This window comes from Neomonachus schauinslandi, chromosome 9 (genome assembly GCF_002201575.2).
Source record: "Neomonachus schauinslandi chromosome 9, ASM220157v2, whole genome shotgun sequence".
In the NCBI taxonomy this organism is placed as follows: domain Eukaryota; kingdom Metazoa; phylum Chordata; class Mammalia; order Carnivora; family Phocidae; genus Neomonachus; species Neomonachus schauinslandi.
In genome coordinates, this window is record NC_058411.1 from 40,562,736 (window position 1) to 40,576,054 (window position 13,319).

Consider the following 13,319-nt stretch of genomic DNA (forward strand, 5'->3'; position numbering starts at 1 on the left):
AATCCATCAAAATCCTAGAGGAGAACACAGGCAGCAACCTCTTCGACCTCGGCTGGAGCAACTTCTTGCTAGACACATCTTCAAGGCAAGAGAAACAAAGGCAAAAATGAACTATTGGGACTTCATCAAGATAAAAAGCTTTTGCAGAGCAAAGGAAACAGTTGAAAAAACCAAAAGACAACTGACAGAATGGAATAAGATATTTGCAAATGACGTATCAGATAAAGGGCTAGTATCCAAAATCTATAAGAACTTATCAAACTCAACACCCAAAGAACAAATAATCCAATCAAGAAATGGGCAGAAGATACGAACAGACATTTCTCCAAAGAAGACATACAAATGGCCAGCGGACACATGAAAAAACACTCAGCATCACTCGGCATCAGGGAAATAGAAATCAAAACCACAATGAGCTACCACCTCACGCCGGTCAGAATGGCTAAAATTAACAAGTCAGGAAACAACAGATTTGGCGAGGATGCAGAGAAAGGGGAACCCTCCTACACTGTTGGTGGGAATGCAAGCTGGTGCAGCTACTCTGGGAAACAGTATGGATGTTCCTCAAAAAGTTGAAAATAGAGCTACCCTACGACCCAGCAATTGCACTAGTGGGTATTTACCCTAAAGATACAAATGTAGTGATCCAAAGGGGCACATGCACCCCAATGTTTATAGCAGCAATGTCCACAATAGCCAAACTATGGAAAGAGCCCAGATGTCCATTGACAGATGAATGGTTAAAGAAGATGTGGTATACATATATACAATGGAATACTACTCAGCCATCAAAAAAAAAAAAAAAAAAGAAAGAAATCTTGCCATTTGCAAGGAAATTTACTTCCTACAGAAGTTTTGGAAAAGGCTATAAGAAAATAGGCCTACAAAGTATGATACTAATGAGGGCTAAAAGTGAAGTATATGACAAATGGTATGGGCCCTTCAAGGACACAGAGTGGATCAAGAATGTCTGTGGGGGATGGGGAGGTTGTGTCAGAGGGCAGGGTAGGCGATAGTTCTAAATAAAGACATTGAAAAAGGCATGGGGGTGGGGGTGATCGTGGGGCGGGAGCTTAGGAAGTACAGGTAACAGGAGGATGAGGGAAAGAATAGAATTATGAAGTGTGCATGGCTACAAGTGGCTTGTAGGATCATCAAGCCGTCCCTCATTCCGTAGATGAAAATAAGTGGTCCCTCTAATTCTATACTCATTCCCTATCCCCTTATTTGTCCTTCCCCCCTTTTCTCACCTGAATGCCATCCCTATCTTTCTGTTCTTTCCTCTCCTCCCCCTTCCTTCTCCACTATCTCATTTAACCCCCTTTTCCCTTCTTTCTTTTCCCTCCCTTCCTTTCTCTACACATACTCTTTTCTTCTCTCAGGACTGTATCTTTCTCCCTCTCACTTTGTCAAGAGTAGAATGAGATGGGATCAAGGCTGAAGGTGGAAGAGTTACCTTTATAGAGGAAAAAAAGCACAACCCCTTCTTCAACCCAAAAGGAAAAAAAAAAACTAAAGGACTAAAGTAGAGCCATAAGAAGCTGGGGCTACAGTAGCTATAAATGCTCACATTTTAAAGAGCAGACCTTCGAAAAGCAAAAGCATGTATCAAAAGAGAATTGAGGGATAAATTTGAGATTAAGGATTTGAGGAGAAGGGCTGGAACAGGTGCTATCTGGGGTGAAGGTCAATATGAAATTAATAAAAGAATTACTGGGGAATGGCAAAAGTCCAGCTCAAGCCCCACAGCACAATTTGCTAACAGGCTATAATTGCACAAATAGCATCATCATCCAGCAGGACTTCGTGACCAGAGAACAAAATCAGAGACCCTTGAAAGTAGGAGGAATGCAGAGTGGGGATTAGCACAGATCAAAGAGACATGGAAGTCTGGGATGGTGATAAGACAGAACTGAAATGGGTCAACCATATAGGTCAGGCAAGATATGGGGCCCCCGGAATAGTCAGCCAAGAGAAGTAAGACCGAGTAATTGGAGGTCCCACTACAGGTGGGAGAAAGAATACAGGACTGTTTAATTGATGCACTAGCTACTTCACAATATCTGCTTCCTTGTCCCATTACCCAAACCAGCCAGGTTAGTTGGGGGAGGAAGGAGAAAAGAAGCATTAAGCTGTATAATGAATAAGACAATTATCCCTACACACTTCATGGAGCACAGCTGCTCATTATTCCAAACATACAGGTTCTTCTAAAAATTGAGGTTTCAAGGAGAAAAGAAAAGCTAGAGAGGATGAAAGGCAGAAAAAAAATCTGTCTTAGAAAACTTAGTTCCAGCTAATTAGTACCCTATTGCTTCTGAACATCATGTAAGTCCAGTTCTTTATCTCTTCTACACCTTAAAGGAGATGATACCATGTAAGAAAGGAAATAGGAGAGAAAGTAATCTGAATTCTCCCTAGACCAGATACTATTGGCAATGAGAACTATGTTTAAAGACAGCCCCCTTAGATTTTCTTCTTTTTAAATAGATGTCATAAACACTATTCAAAAGTCAATAAAATCTGCGTCGAAGACTTCATGTTCCTAAGCTCCTTATTTTTAATTTGTCCCTCCCACCTTCAGTGTCTATCACTCTCATTACTTTTTATTCCTAAACCATCACTGGTTTGCTGTGGTAAGACGTGTCTTCTAAGAGCTGCCATTAGGCCTGAATTACATGTTTATACTTCATCAGTGTTATTTTCTGTAGCAAAAAACAATCTTGGGAGATTTTTCCCACTTAAAAAAATGTTTAATGATATTTTATAAAGCTAGCTATGTTAAGCCTACCTACATGATGTTAGACCTTTATTTGGAGTGAGATGGGGAAAAGGCTAAGGCCAAAGGCAAAAATTTGGGGGCATATTTTGCTCTACTTTTATAATACATTATGTCTTCAATATAATAGAAATTGGATTTCTGGGTGTTTATTTAAGAATACATTTCATTCAAGCTAGAAGTCTGGAACATTTGTGTTTTGTAATTAATAGCAGCTAACTAGAAACAGAAAATATTGTGTGTGCTAATCTCAAATGCTCAATGGAAATACTCTTGTTTTAAAAATAATTTTTTAAGGGTGCCTGGGTGGCTCAGTCAATTAAGTGTCTGCTTTCAGCTCGGGTCATGATCCCAGGGTCCTGGGATCTAGTCCCGCATCGGACTCCCTGCTTAGCAGGGAGTCTGCTTCTCTCTCTACTTTTTCCCATTTGTTGAAAAGATTATCCTTTCTTCATTAAAATCTTTGCCATTTGTGAAAAAAATCAACTGATCATAAATGTGTAGACTACTTCTGGATTCTATATTCTATTCCATTGACCTATCTACCTGTTCATCTTTGTGCCAATACTATACTATCATGATTACTATAGCTTTATAAAATGTTTTGAAGTCATAGTGTAAACTCCCAACTTTTTCTTTTTTTTAAATTTTATTTTATTATGTTATGTTAATCACCATACATTACATCATTAGTTTTTGATGTAGTGTTCCATGATTCATCGTTTGCATATAACACCCAGTGCTCCATTCAGTATGTGCCCTCTTTAATACCCATCACCAGGCTAACCCATCCCCCCACCCCCTCCCCTCTAGAACCCTCAGTTTGTTTCTCAGAGTCCATAGTCTCTCATGGTTCCTCTCCCCCTCCGATTTCCCTCCCCTTCATTTTTCCCATCCTACTTTTTCTTTTTAAAATTACTTTGGCTATTCCAGCTCTCTGCATTTCCTTATGAGCTTGTCAATTTCTACCAAAACCTTGTTAGAATTTTGATTGAGATTGCACTGAATCTGTAGGTCAATTTGGGGAGAACAGACATCTTAATTTCCAGTCTTCATCTATGAACACTTATCATCTATCCATTTATTTAAGTCTTTGATTTCTCTCATCAGATCTTTTTGTAGTTTTTAACACACAAATCTTGCAAATATTTTATTAGATTTATACCTAAGTATTTCATGTTTCTGTTGCTATGATAAATTGTAGTTTTTATTTTATTTTTTAATTTTTAAAAATATTTTATTTATTTATTTTGAGAGAGAGAGAGAGAGCATGAGCGGGGGGGGGGGGGGAATGGCAGAGGCAGAGGGAGAAGAAGAGTCCCCGCTGAGTAGGGAGCCTGACAAAGGGCTCGATCCCAAGACCCTGAGATCATGACCTGAACCGAAGGCAGAAGCTTAACCAACTGAACCACCCAGGCACCCCTAAATTGTAGTTTTTAATGATAATTTCCAATTTTCATTGCTAGTTCAAAGAAATATCATTGATCTTTGTACATTTTTTATAATCATGCATCAGCAAATTAGATTTAAATCAATCATCTTATTTCTTTTTTGTTCTTTTTGCTATTGTTAGCCCTTTTCCCCTAATTTTCTACTTGCTTTTGGAATAACTGAGTATATATTTAATTTAGTACTACTTAAACATATTTTAATGGTTACTCTAGAGTTTACAATATACATCTATCCCTTACCATCATCCACTTTCAAATCACATTATATCATAACATATACTGTAAGAAGCCTTCATCAGTATACTTTCAATTCTTATATCTCATTTATCATGCTATCGTTGTCATTTATTTTTATAGTCACTAAAAACAATATTTTTGCATTTGACAGTTAATTATCTTTTATAGTGACCAAAAAAATAAGAAATCTTTTATTTATACCTTCACTTTAGCCAACTCGGAAGCTCTTCATTTCTTTGTATAAATCCAAGTTTCTATCTGGTATCATTTAATTTCTACCTGAAAATTTCCTTTAAGGTTTTTCGTTTGTTTGTTTGCTTCTTTGGGTACATGCCTGTCTCTCAGGTTTTGTTTACCTGGAAAAAAAGTATTTATTTTGCCTTCATTTTTGCTGGATATAGAATTCTGGGTCGACTGAGGTTTTTTTGTTTTTTCCCTTTCAGCACTTTAAAATGTTACTGTTTTGTCTTCTGGACTATATGTCTTGTAATAAGAAAAGCTGACATATTTCTTATATTTGCTCTTCTGTAAGTAGTCTACCTTTTTTCTCTGGCTTTCTTCAATATTTTGTCTTTGGTTTTTAGCAGTTTGAATACAATGTGTATAAGTATTTTTTCTTTTAATCTTGCTTGAACTTCCTCTGAGATTCTTGGATTTGTGGTTTAATGTTCTGTTTTTCTTATAAAATTATTGGTCATTATCTCATCAAATATTCTTACTGTTCTGTTTGCTTTCTCTTTTCTTACTGGTATTCCAATTACATGTGTGTTTGGATATTTGATATTGCTCTTGAATACTCAGATTTTTTTCACTCTTCTTTCTTTTTGTGTTTCAACATCTACTGACTGTTGCCAAGTTTACTGATTCCTTGGCCGGCTGAACCTGATAAGCCTGCTTAAGTCATTCTTCATCTTTACTACTGGTTTACTACAACACTTCTATTTGAAGCTTTCTTATAATTTCCATCTCTCTGCTCAAATTCCCATCTCTTCATGCATGTTTGTCTATCTTTTCTACTAGGGTCTTTAACATATTGATCATAGTTAATTTTAAGTTCCAATATCTGAGTCTTCTATGAGTCTTGTTGTCTTGACTGCCTGGTCTCTTAAGAGTGAATTGTATTCTTGCGTTTTTTTTTTTTTTTAAGTTTTATTTATTTAAGTAATCTCCACACCCAATGTGGGGCTCAAACACACAACTCCGAGATCAAGAGTTACACACTCCTCTGACTAGGCCAGCCAGGAACCCCTTTTCTTGCTTTTTTTATGCTTGAGCTTTTGACTGAATGCCAGACATTTTGTGTAAGACAACAGAGACTGAGATATGTAGTATTTGAACATGGAAATGGGAACACTTTTTCTTCAATTAGGCTATTAGTATGAGAAGTTGAGTAAATCAAGTCAGGAGTTAAGTTGGCTTTGAGTTTTGTTGTTGCTGCAGTTAACTTTGGTGTACCACCAGCTTCCCAAAATGCTCGAGCGTCACTTTGTGTTCAGCATAGACTAGGATGCCAGAGTGTTTTTCTTAATGTTCCTGTTCCACCTTCACCTTTCAGCCTTCACTGAACTTCTGTTCCAGACAGGGAGTGTTTCTCTACACTCTTGTGCCTTGACTATATTAGACTGCTGTTGCTTGTTACTCACTATTTGTTGCTCACATGGTGAGAGATACAGAAGGGATAGTTTTCTGTTGTCCTGGTCCAGCCTCAGTCCCAGGCAGATCCCACACACCTGGGTCTTGTGGTGGAGTTTTCTCAGTGATCCTGTCTCTCCTCCCTGTGGCAGCCAAATTCTGCCTTGTCCCTTTAGCGAGTTTTATGTAGGAGACTTTCCTACCCCTCTGCCAGCAGTGAGAGACTTTTAATGGTACTAATATAAGATTTTGGGCCTAAGACTATTTCCTTCCTCTTCACCAAGAGTGGATGTTTTTTTCTTTACACTTCTGGCAGCCACAGTGGGTTTTCACCTGTGCTCCAGAGGTGATGGATATGCTGCCCCTTTCCCAGTGACTTAAGAATTTTGTTCTTATGTGAAAAGGGTCCAAATGGGGCATCTGGTCTTTCTATTAAGTTGAAGTCCCTCTTCTTCCGGGCCTGTACCAGTGAAGGATAATCTGTCTAGTCTTCTATCCTGCCTCCCAAACTTTCCTGTTCTAGAGGTCGTGGAGAAGAGACTGCAAGTGAGCATCAACTCCCCTCGTATCTGTAGCTTCGATGGTTTTACACTTGGCCTTTAGCAACCCATTGAAAAAGTTTGGCCAAATATATCTTACCCACTTGCATGGTGCCTGGTGTGTCTTCCTGTGACTATGCTCTGGCACAGTGAGATAGTGCTTGTGTCCCATCTCTTTAGAGGAGTCTGTATTTCTTGGACTTCAGGCTACTTAGTTGCTCTGCATCACAAGCTCTTTGATAGGTTCAAGAAATGTTGTGATTTTGTAGTTTATCTGACATTTTATGATAGTTAGGGTGGAAGTGACATTCTTTCTACTTCCCTCATCCGAGGCAGAAACAGAACTCCCCAATTCAGAAACATTTTAAAGTGAATTTCTGTTTTATTAATCAATAATAGCATGAATTTGTAGAAGACACATTTACTCAGACAATGCTTATTACACATTTGGATTTGTGGAATTTTGGCAAATGTATTGGTCTGTGTCCCATCCCCTCCCTATCAGAGATCTACACACATGATTTTGATATCACTGTCATACCTGAAGAGAAAAAAATGAACTCAAACTTTTAATTGTGATTTTGAAATAATTGAGATCAATTATAATTTTGACAGCTATCATAATTTAGCTATATTTCAAATACAAAGGGAAAAAATTTACCACTTTATTAAAGAACAAAAATGATTTCATTTGCACATGTGGTCAGAAATAGCTCCTAAATATACATAACCTTTGAATTTCCTAATTCTTACATATTTAAATCACAATCACTGTATGTGAGATATAAAGGGTGCTAAAATGGCTAGGATTAAACTCAGGACATAATGTCAAAAATATCTGTGATACTTTAAGTATATTTCCCACAAAAATGTAACCCGCTTCTGATACGTTATTATAATTATACTTATTATTTTTAGCACTTTGATATATTTACTGATCAATATATATAGCCTACAAATATAAAACCTGAAGAATGATGTGATTTTTTTTTTTTTTAAATATTTTATTTATTTATTTATTTGAGAGAGAATGAGACACAGAGAGCATGAGAGGGAGGAGGGTCAGAGGGAGAAGCAGACTCCCTGCTGAGCAGGGAGCCCGATGCGGGACTCGATCCTGGGACTCCAGGATCATGACCTGAGCCGAAGGCAGTCGCTTAACCAACTGAGCCACCCAGGCGCCCTGATGTGATTTTTTTTTAAGGTTTATTTATTTATTTTAGAGAAAGAGAGCATGGTAGGGAGGGGCAGGAGAGAGAGTCCTAAGCAGACTCTGCACAGAGTACAACTTGGGGCTCAGTCGAATGACCTTAATATCACGACCTGAGCCGGAACCAAGAATTAGATGCTTAACCAATTGCACCACCCAGGTGCCCCAAGAATGCTGTGATTTTCAAGCAAATTGACAACTAATCTGCCTAACATTTAAGCACAAAACATATGATCTAATTTTCCCCTTTGATTAGAGTATGTAAAGCATGTTTGACTTTCTAATTATTATTTATTATGATGGTCTTAAAATTTTAAGAGAAAAACTAAAGAGGAAAATATTTTTTTAAAGATTATTTATTTATTTATTTGAGAGAGAGAGAGAGAAAGAGCAAGCACACAAGCAGAGGGGAGGAGCAGAGGGAGAGGGAGAAGCAGATTCCCCGATGCGGGGCTTGATCCCAGGACCCCAAGATCATGACCTGCACCAAAGGCAGCCGCTTAACCAACTGAGCCACCCAGGCACCCCAGGAAGAAAATATTGTTTTTAAAGTGAACTATTTTGTGTTGGGAAAACTGGATAGCTACATGTAAAATAATGAAACTGGCCCACTTTCTAATGCCACATACAAAAATAAATTCAAAATGGATTAAAGACCTAAGTGTGAGGCTGAAACCATAAAAATCCTAGAACACAGGCAGTAATTTCTCTGACATCAGCCATAGCAACATTTTTCTAGACATGTTTCCTAAGGTAAGAGAAACAAAAGCAAAAATAAATTATTGGGACCACATCAAAATAAAAAGCTTTTGCACAGTGAAGGAAACCATCAATAAAACAAAATGGGAGAAGGTATTTGCAAATGATATATCCAATAAGGGGTTAATATCTAAAATATATAAAGAACTTTTATAACTCAACACTAAAAAACAATCTGGTTAAAAAATGGGCAGAGGACCTAAATAGACATTTTTTTAAAAAAGATATACAAGTGGTCTACAGAAACATAAAAAGATGCTCAACATCACTAATCATCAGGGAAATGCAAATCAAAACCACAAGGAGATATGACCTCTTATCTGTCAGAATGGCTAAAATAAAAAAGACAAGAAATAACAAGTGTTGGCAAGTATGTGGAGAAAAAGGGACCCTTGAATACTGTTGGTGGGAATGTATAGTTACAGCCACTGTGGAAAATACAGAGGTCCTCAAAAAATTAAAAACAAAAATACCATATGATCCAACAATTCCACTACTGGATACTTAACCCAAAGAAAATAAAAATACTAATTCTAAAAGATATATACACCTCTATGTTTATTGCAGCATTATTTACAATAGCCAAGACATAGAAGCAACTTAAGTGTCCATCGATAGATAAATGGATAAGGAAGATATGATATGCAGGTGCACACACACACACCCCACAGCAATATACACAGTCATAAAAAGGGGTAAGATTGTGCTATCTGAGACAACATGGATGGCCATAGAGGGTATTATGCTAAGTGAAGTAAGTCAGACTAAGAAAGACAAATACCGTATGATTTCACTCTTACTTGTAATCTAAAAAATAAAGCAAATGAATAAACAAAAAACAGAATCAGACCTATAAATACAGAGAATAAACTGATGGTTGCCAGAGAGAAGGGTTGAGGGGAAATAGGCAAAATGGGTTAAGGGAAGTGGAAGATACAGGCTTCCAGTTACGGAATGAATAACTCACAGGAATAAAAAGCACAGCATAAGGAATACAGTCAGTGATATTCTAACAGTGTTGTAGATAGTAGCTACTTGTGATGAGCATAGCATAATGTATGAACTTGTCAAATCATTATGTTATACTCAGAAAACTAATGTAACACTGTGTGTCAACTATACTGATAGACTGTAAAAAGATACTGATAGAATGTAAAAAAATAAAAAAATAAAATGAACTATTTTAATGCATTACTTTATAGAATTTAATTGTTCCTGGGTTTATAACAAATAAGTGGATTTAAAACTAGTCTCTCATTAATATGGAAGAAAGTTAACTTGCACAGTAAAAGATGCAGTAAAAGTTAACTTGCATAATAAAAAGGAAAAAAAATTAAATGACTCACTAAAATCACTTAAACGGTTGCTTTCACTATAAAATCATTAATCAAGACATAGAATCAGATAAGTGGTATCATATGGTTGAAAATATACGCAATGAATTCAATACCAAATGAGAGTTTCACTCTTATATTCCAAAGATAGTCATCTGTCAGATCAATTTGATTTCTCTCTTTTATATTAAAACCTGAAAGTCATAATCAAAGAAGGAGAAAAACAAGGATTTTACAGATTTCTTGGAAGCATAGTGCTAGAACACATGTCCTACCAAATCTTTGGTCAGTTTTTAATGATCATTGAAAGAGCTGCTACTGCTAGTAAGCTTCTTGATTCTTTATATACACATATTAAACTAATACACATTTCAAAGTGAAATAAAAACATGATACTTCCCCCTGCAATAGTCATAATTTGGGGTTCAAGTATTCTTAGAAGCATTTATCTGTCAGAAAAGATGGTTTTGATTCCCTTGTGATAAAGGGAATCTTGAAGGCCTCTGTATGAGAGATAGGATTGAATTCCTTCAAGGTCACCCAAAGTCTTGAGAGTCCTAGAAGATGATTTTGGCACTCCGACTCTCCTATTCTCTGAAATGTTTGGCAATGTCTTAGAGTTGCATCAGAGAAAAAAAATAAATCCCACAAAATTTATGGAAAAAAGTCATAACTGACTGTATTTCCCAAGGTAATCATATTCATTCAAAAAATTTTCAGTATGGAGATGTGTATCAATTACAGAGTGAAACATTTGGCTTCTATTTTAAAATGTTTTATTTATAGCTCACTGGGTATTTATTTGTCTCAGTCAAAACTGATACAGGTCTGCTTTCCTAACTTCTGTACTACATATAAAGTTAAGTGAAAAAAAAAAAATTACATATATTAAGTCCAAATGTTCTAAATTCTTTCTAGATAAAACTTCCTTTAAAGGGCTAACATCTTGGTTTCTTTTATTCTTATGATTTTTATTGACTTATTAAATGTTAATTAGACATTATTTAATGACATTGTACTTAATGACAGCTCGTTGTGAGTCGTAAGAATTTAACTATTGCCACCTTGTGGTCAGATGTTCATATATGTGACACAGAAAACAATGTCACTTTCCTAGAGAGATACTTTAAAATCTTACCAAACAAATTTTCCTATCAATTGAGAAAAATTATTATTTCATTATATACAATATCTCCCAAGGAGACAAAATTTATTAATAATTTTAAGAAATTATAACTTTTAAAAACCTAACTTAAATATATAGTATTTGACCATGAATGGTAACAGTATTCAGCAGGACATCAAGTCAGTCCTGATATTATCTTAGAAACATTTATTTGCTCATATCTATATACTGTCATGATTCAGTTTTAAATACTATAAGAGTTTTACAAGCAAGTTTTCATGGGATTCTAAAATACAATATTAACACTACTGTACCATGGTTAGGTTGAAAAGGTGGTCAGGAAGGCAAAGTTCTGAGAAGTTGGAGCAACAGAGGAACAGAAAACAGAAAAGTGAAAACCTAAAATCTACATAGCATAATTTGAATAATTATCTTGAGTACTTCCTCGTTTAAGTCTTCCCTGTAACACTAACTGCTAAGTTACATTTGCAATTATATTGGCATTCAATAAATGAAACAAAAAACACAATTATAAAAGCAAAGAAAAACATTCTACTCCTCAAAACATTCCTAATAATTCTTCCTAGATTGTGGAAATAAAGTTTTAAAACATAAGGTATCTTAATTTCTACTGCCAAATTTCAGAATTTGGGTTATATTTAATTGAAATGACTAAGAAGCAAGAAGGTAAATAAAGCACAAAGCCAACAGTCTTTCAGAAACATAAAGGCAACATCAAACTGCTGTGACGCTGTTGGTAGAGATGAAGTTCAACCATACAACTTTGAGCAGTACAGAAAAGGTCATTCATATTAATAGCATTTAGCGTGAGAGTCCTTGGTTTTCTTACATTGTACTTATTGTCAACATCACCCACAACACTAAATAGCCCTTACAAAAAGCACTTTACAGCCATAGACCCTGCTTTTATCATATTAAAATTTAAAATAGACAACTATGACACAGATATAGGCCTATACGTAGATAAAAAGGCATTCAATTGTACCAGAACCAAAGGGTAAAATTAAAGGAAAAACACTACCTAAGAATTTTAACAATCCATTAGAAATAGTGTTTATTGGTAAAAAGAACACACATACAGTCAAATATGATACCAGATTCTTTATCCCAATGGACCAAGAGAACACAAAAAAAACTATAGACAAGAATGAGATGTATATAAAAATAAAGAATTCTCATTATTCAATATCAGGACAAGTATCAAACTATTATATTACAAGAAAACAAATCTTACCTTGTTGCTGTGAAAGTGAAGTATCAGATTTATTTCTTACACGTATTAAACGACTTTGTGCTGGCTTACATTCAACTTGCTTAACATCTTGGTCATGCTTTTGTTGGTATGAAGAATTTAAGACATGAAGTCATAATATTGCTTTTAAAGTTACTTAAAGATTTTTGAGCAATAAAATTATTTAGATGTTTCTTACATAAAATTTGAATATTATGCATGCTTTCTAATTGCTAAATGGGTGATAGAGTACATATTACTAATGAAAAGATATTGGAAATAAAATCTTTAAAAAGATTTGGATGATATACACAGATTTCAAATATTCAAATTATTTCTATTTTTACTAGAGAATTCAGATCTCCTTATAAATCAAACTATTCTAGATATATACACATGATGGATTTAGACAGGATAAAAACTTAATTTGCTTGTAAGCTCTCCCATATAACCACTTTTACACAAAATGAAAATCTGCATAATGCACTGCAATTTTCGAAGAGCTTTTATATATAGTAACATCATTTAATTCTCACAAGAGAATGAGTAGGAATTGTTACCCTCCTTCACCATTCAAGAAATGTATATTCTACCATAAGCCCTGTCGTCTCTCTTCCTTACCTATAACCTAACCAAATTTGAAACTGACAGTAGTCACACATTCTTTCACAATCACACATCACGAATTGTGAAGCTATTTTCTTTCTTCCTTTTCCTGCTTTATGGGCTTAGATATGAATGAATTCCTGAAAACAGCTATCAGATATACTTTGACAGGAATTTAAAAAGCGATCTCTGGATTCTTATCAATGACCAGTTGACCCACAAGCTGAACCCAGGCAATCAGAGGCTCCTTACTCCTTCCCTGTCTTCAGAATATATGTCCCAACTACTATTTCCATACTAGCAGCTGTTGAGAGAGTAAGGTGTTAAGAGGCCATCTGGACTGAATACCTGACTGAACCAAATGAAGGCTTCCATATATACTTTTAAGATTCTG

General features: G+C 35.6%; 1 protein-coding gene across 1 annotated transcript in view; it reads right to left on the bottom strand.

The window, feature by feature from the left end:
* Positions 1-13,319, bottom strand: part of KIAA0586 (KIAA0586 ortholog) — a 107,755-nt gene that overhangs the window by 22,995 nt on the left and 71,441 nt on the right. The window contains exon 30 of the mRNA XM_021701334.2: positions 12,323-12,438. Within this exon, the coding sequence (XP_021557009.2) occupies positions 12,323-12,438 (116 nt within the window). The remainder of the gene's footprint in view (positions 1-12,322; positions 12,439-13,319) is intronic.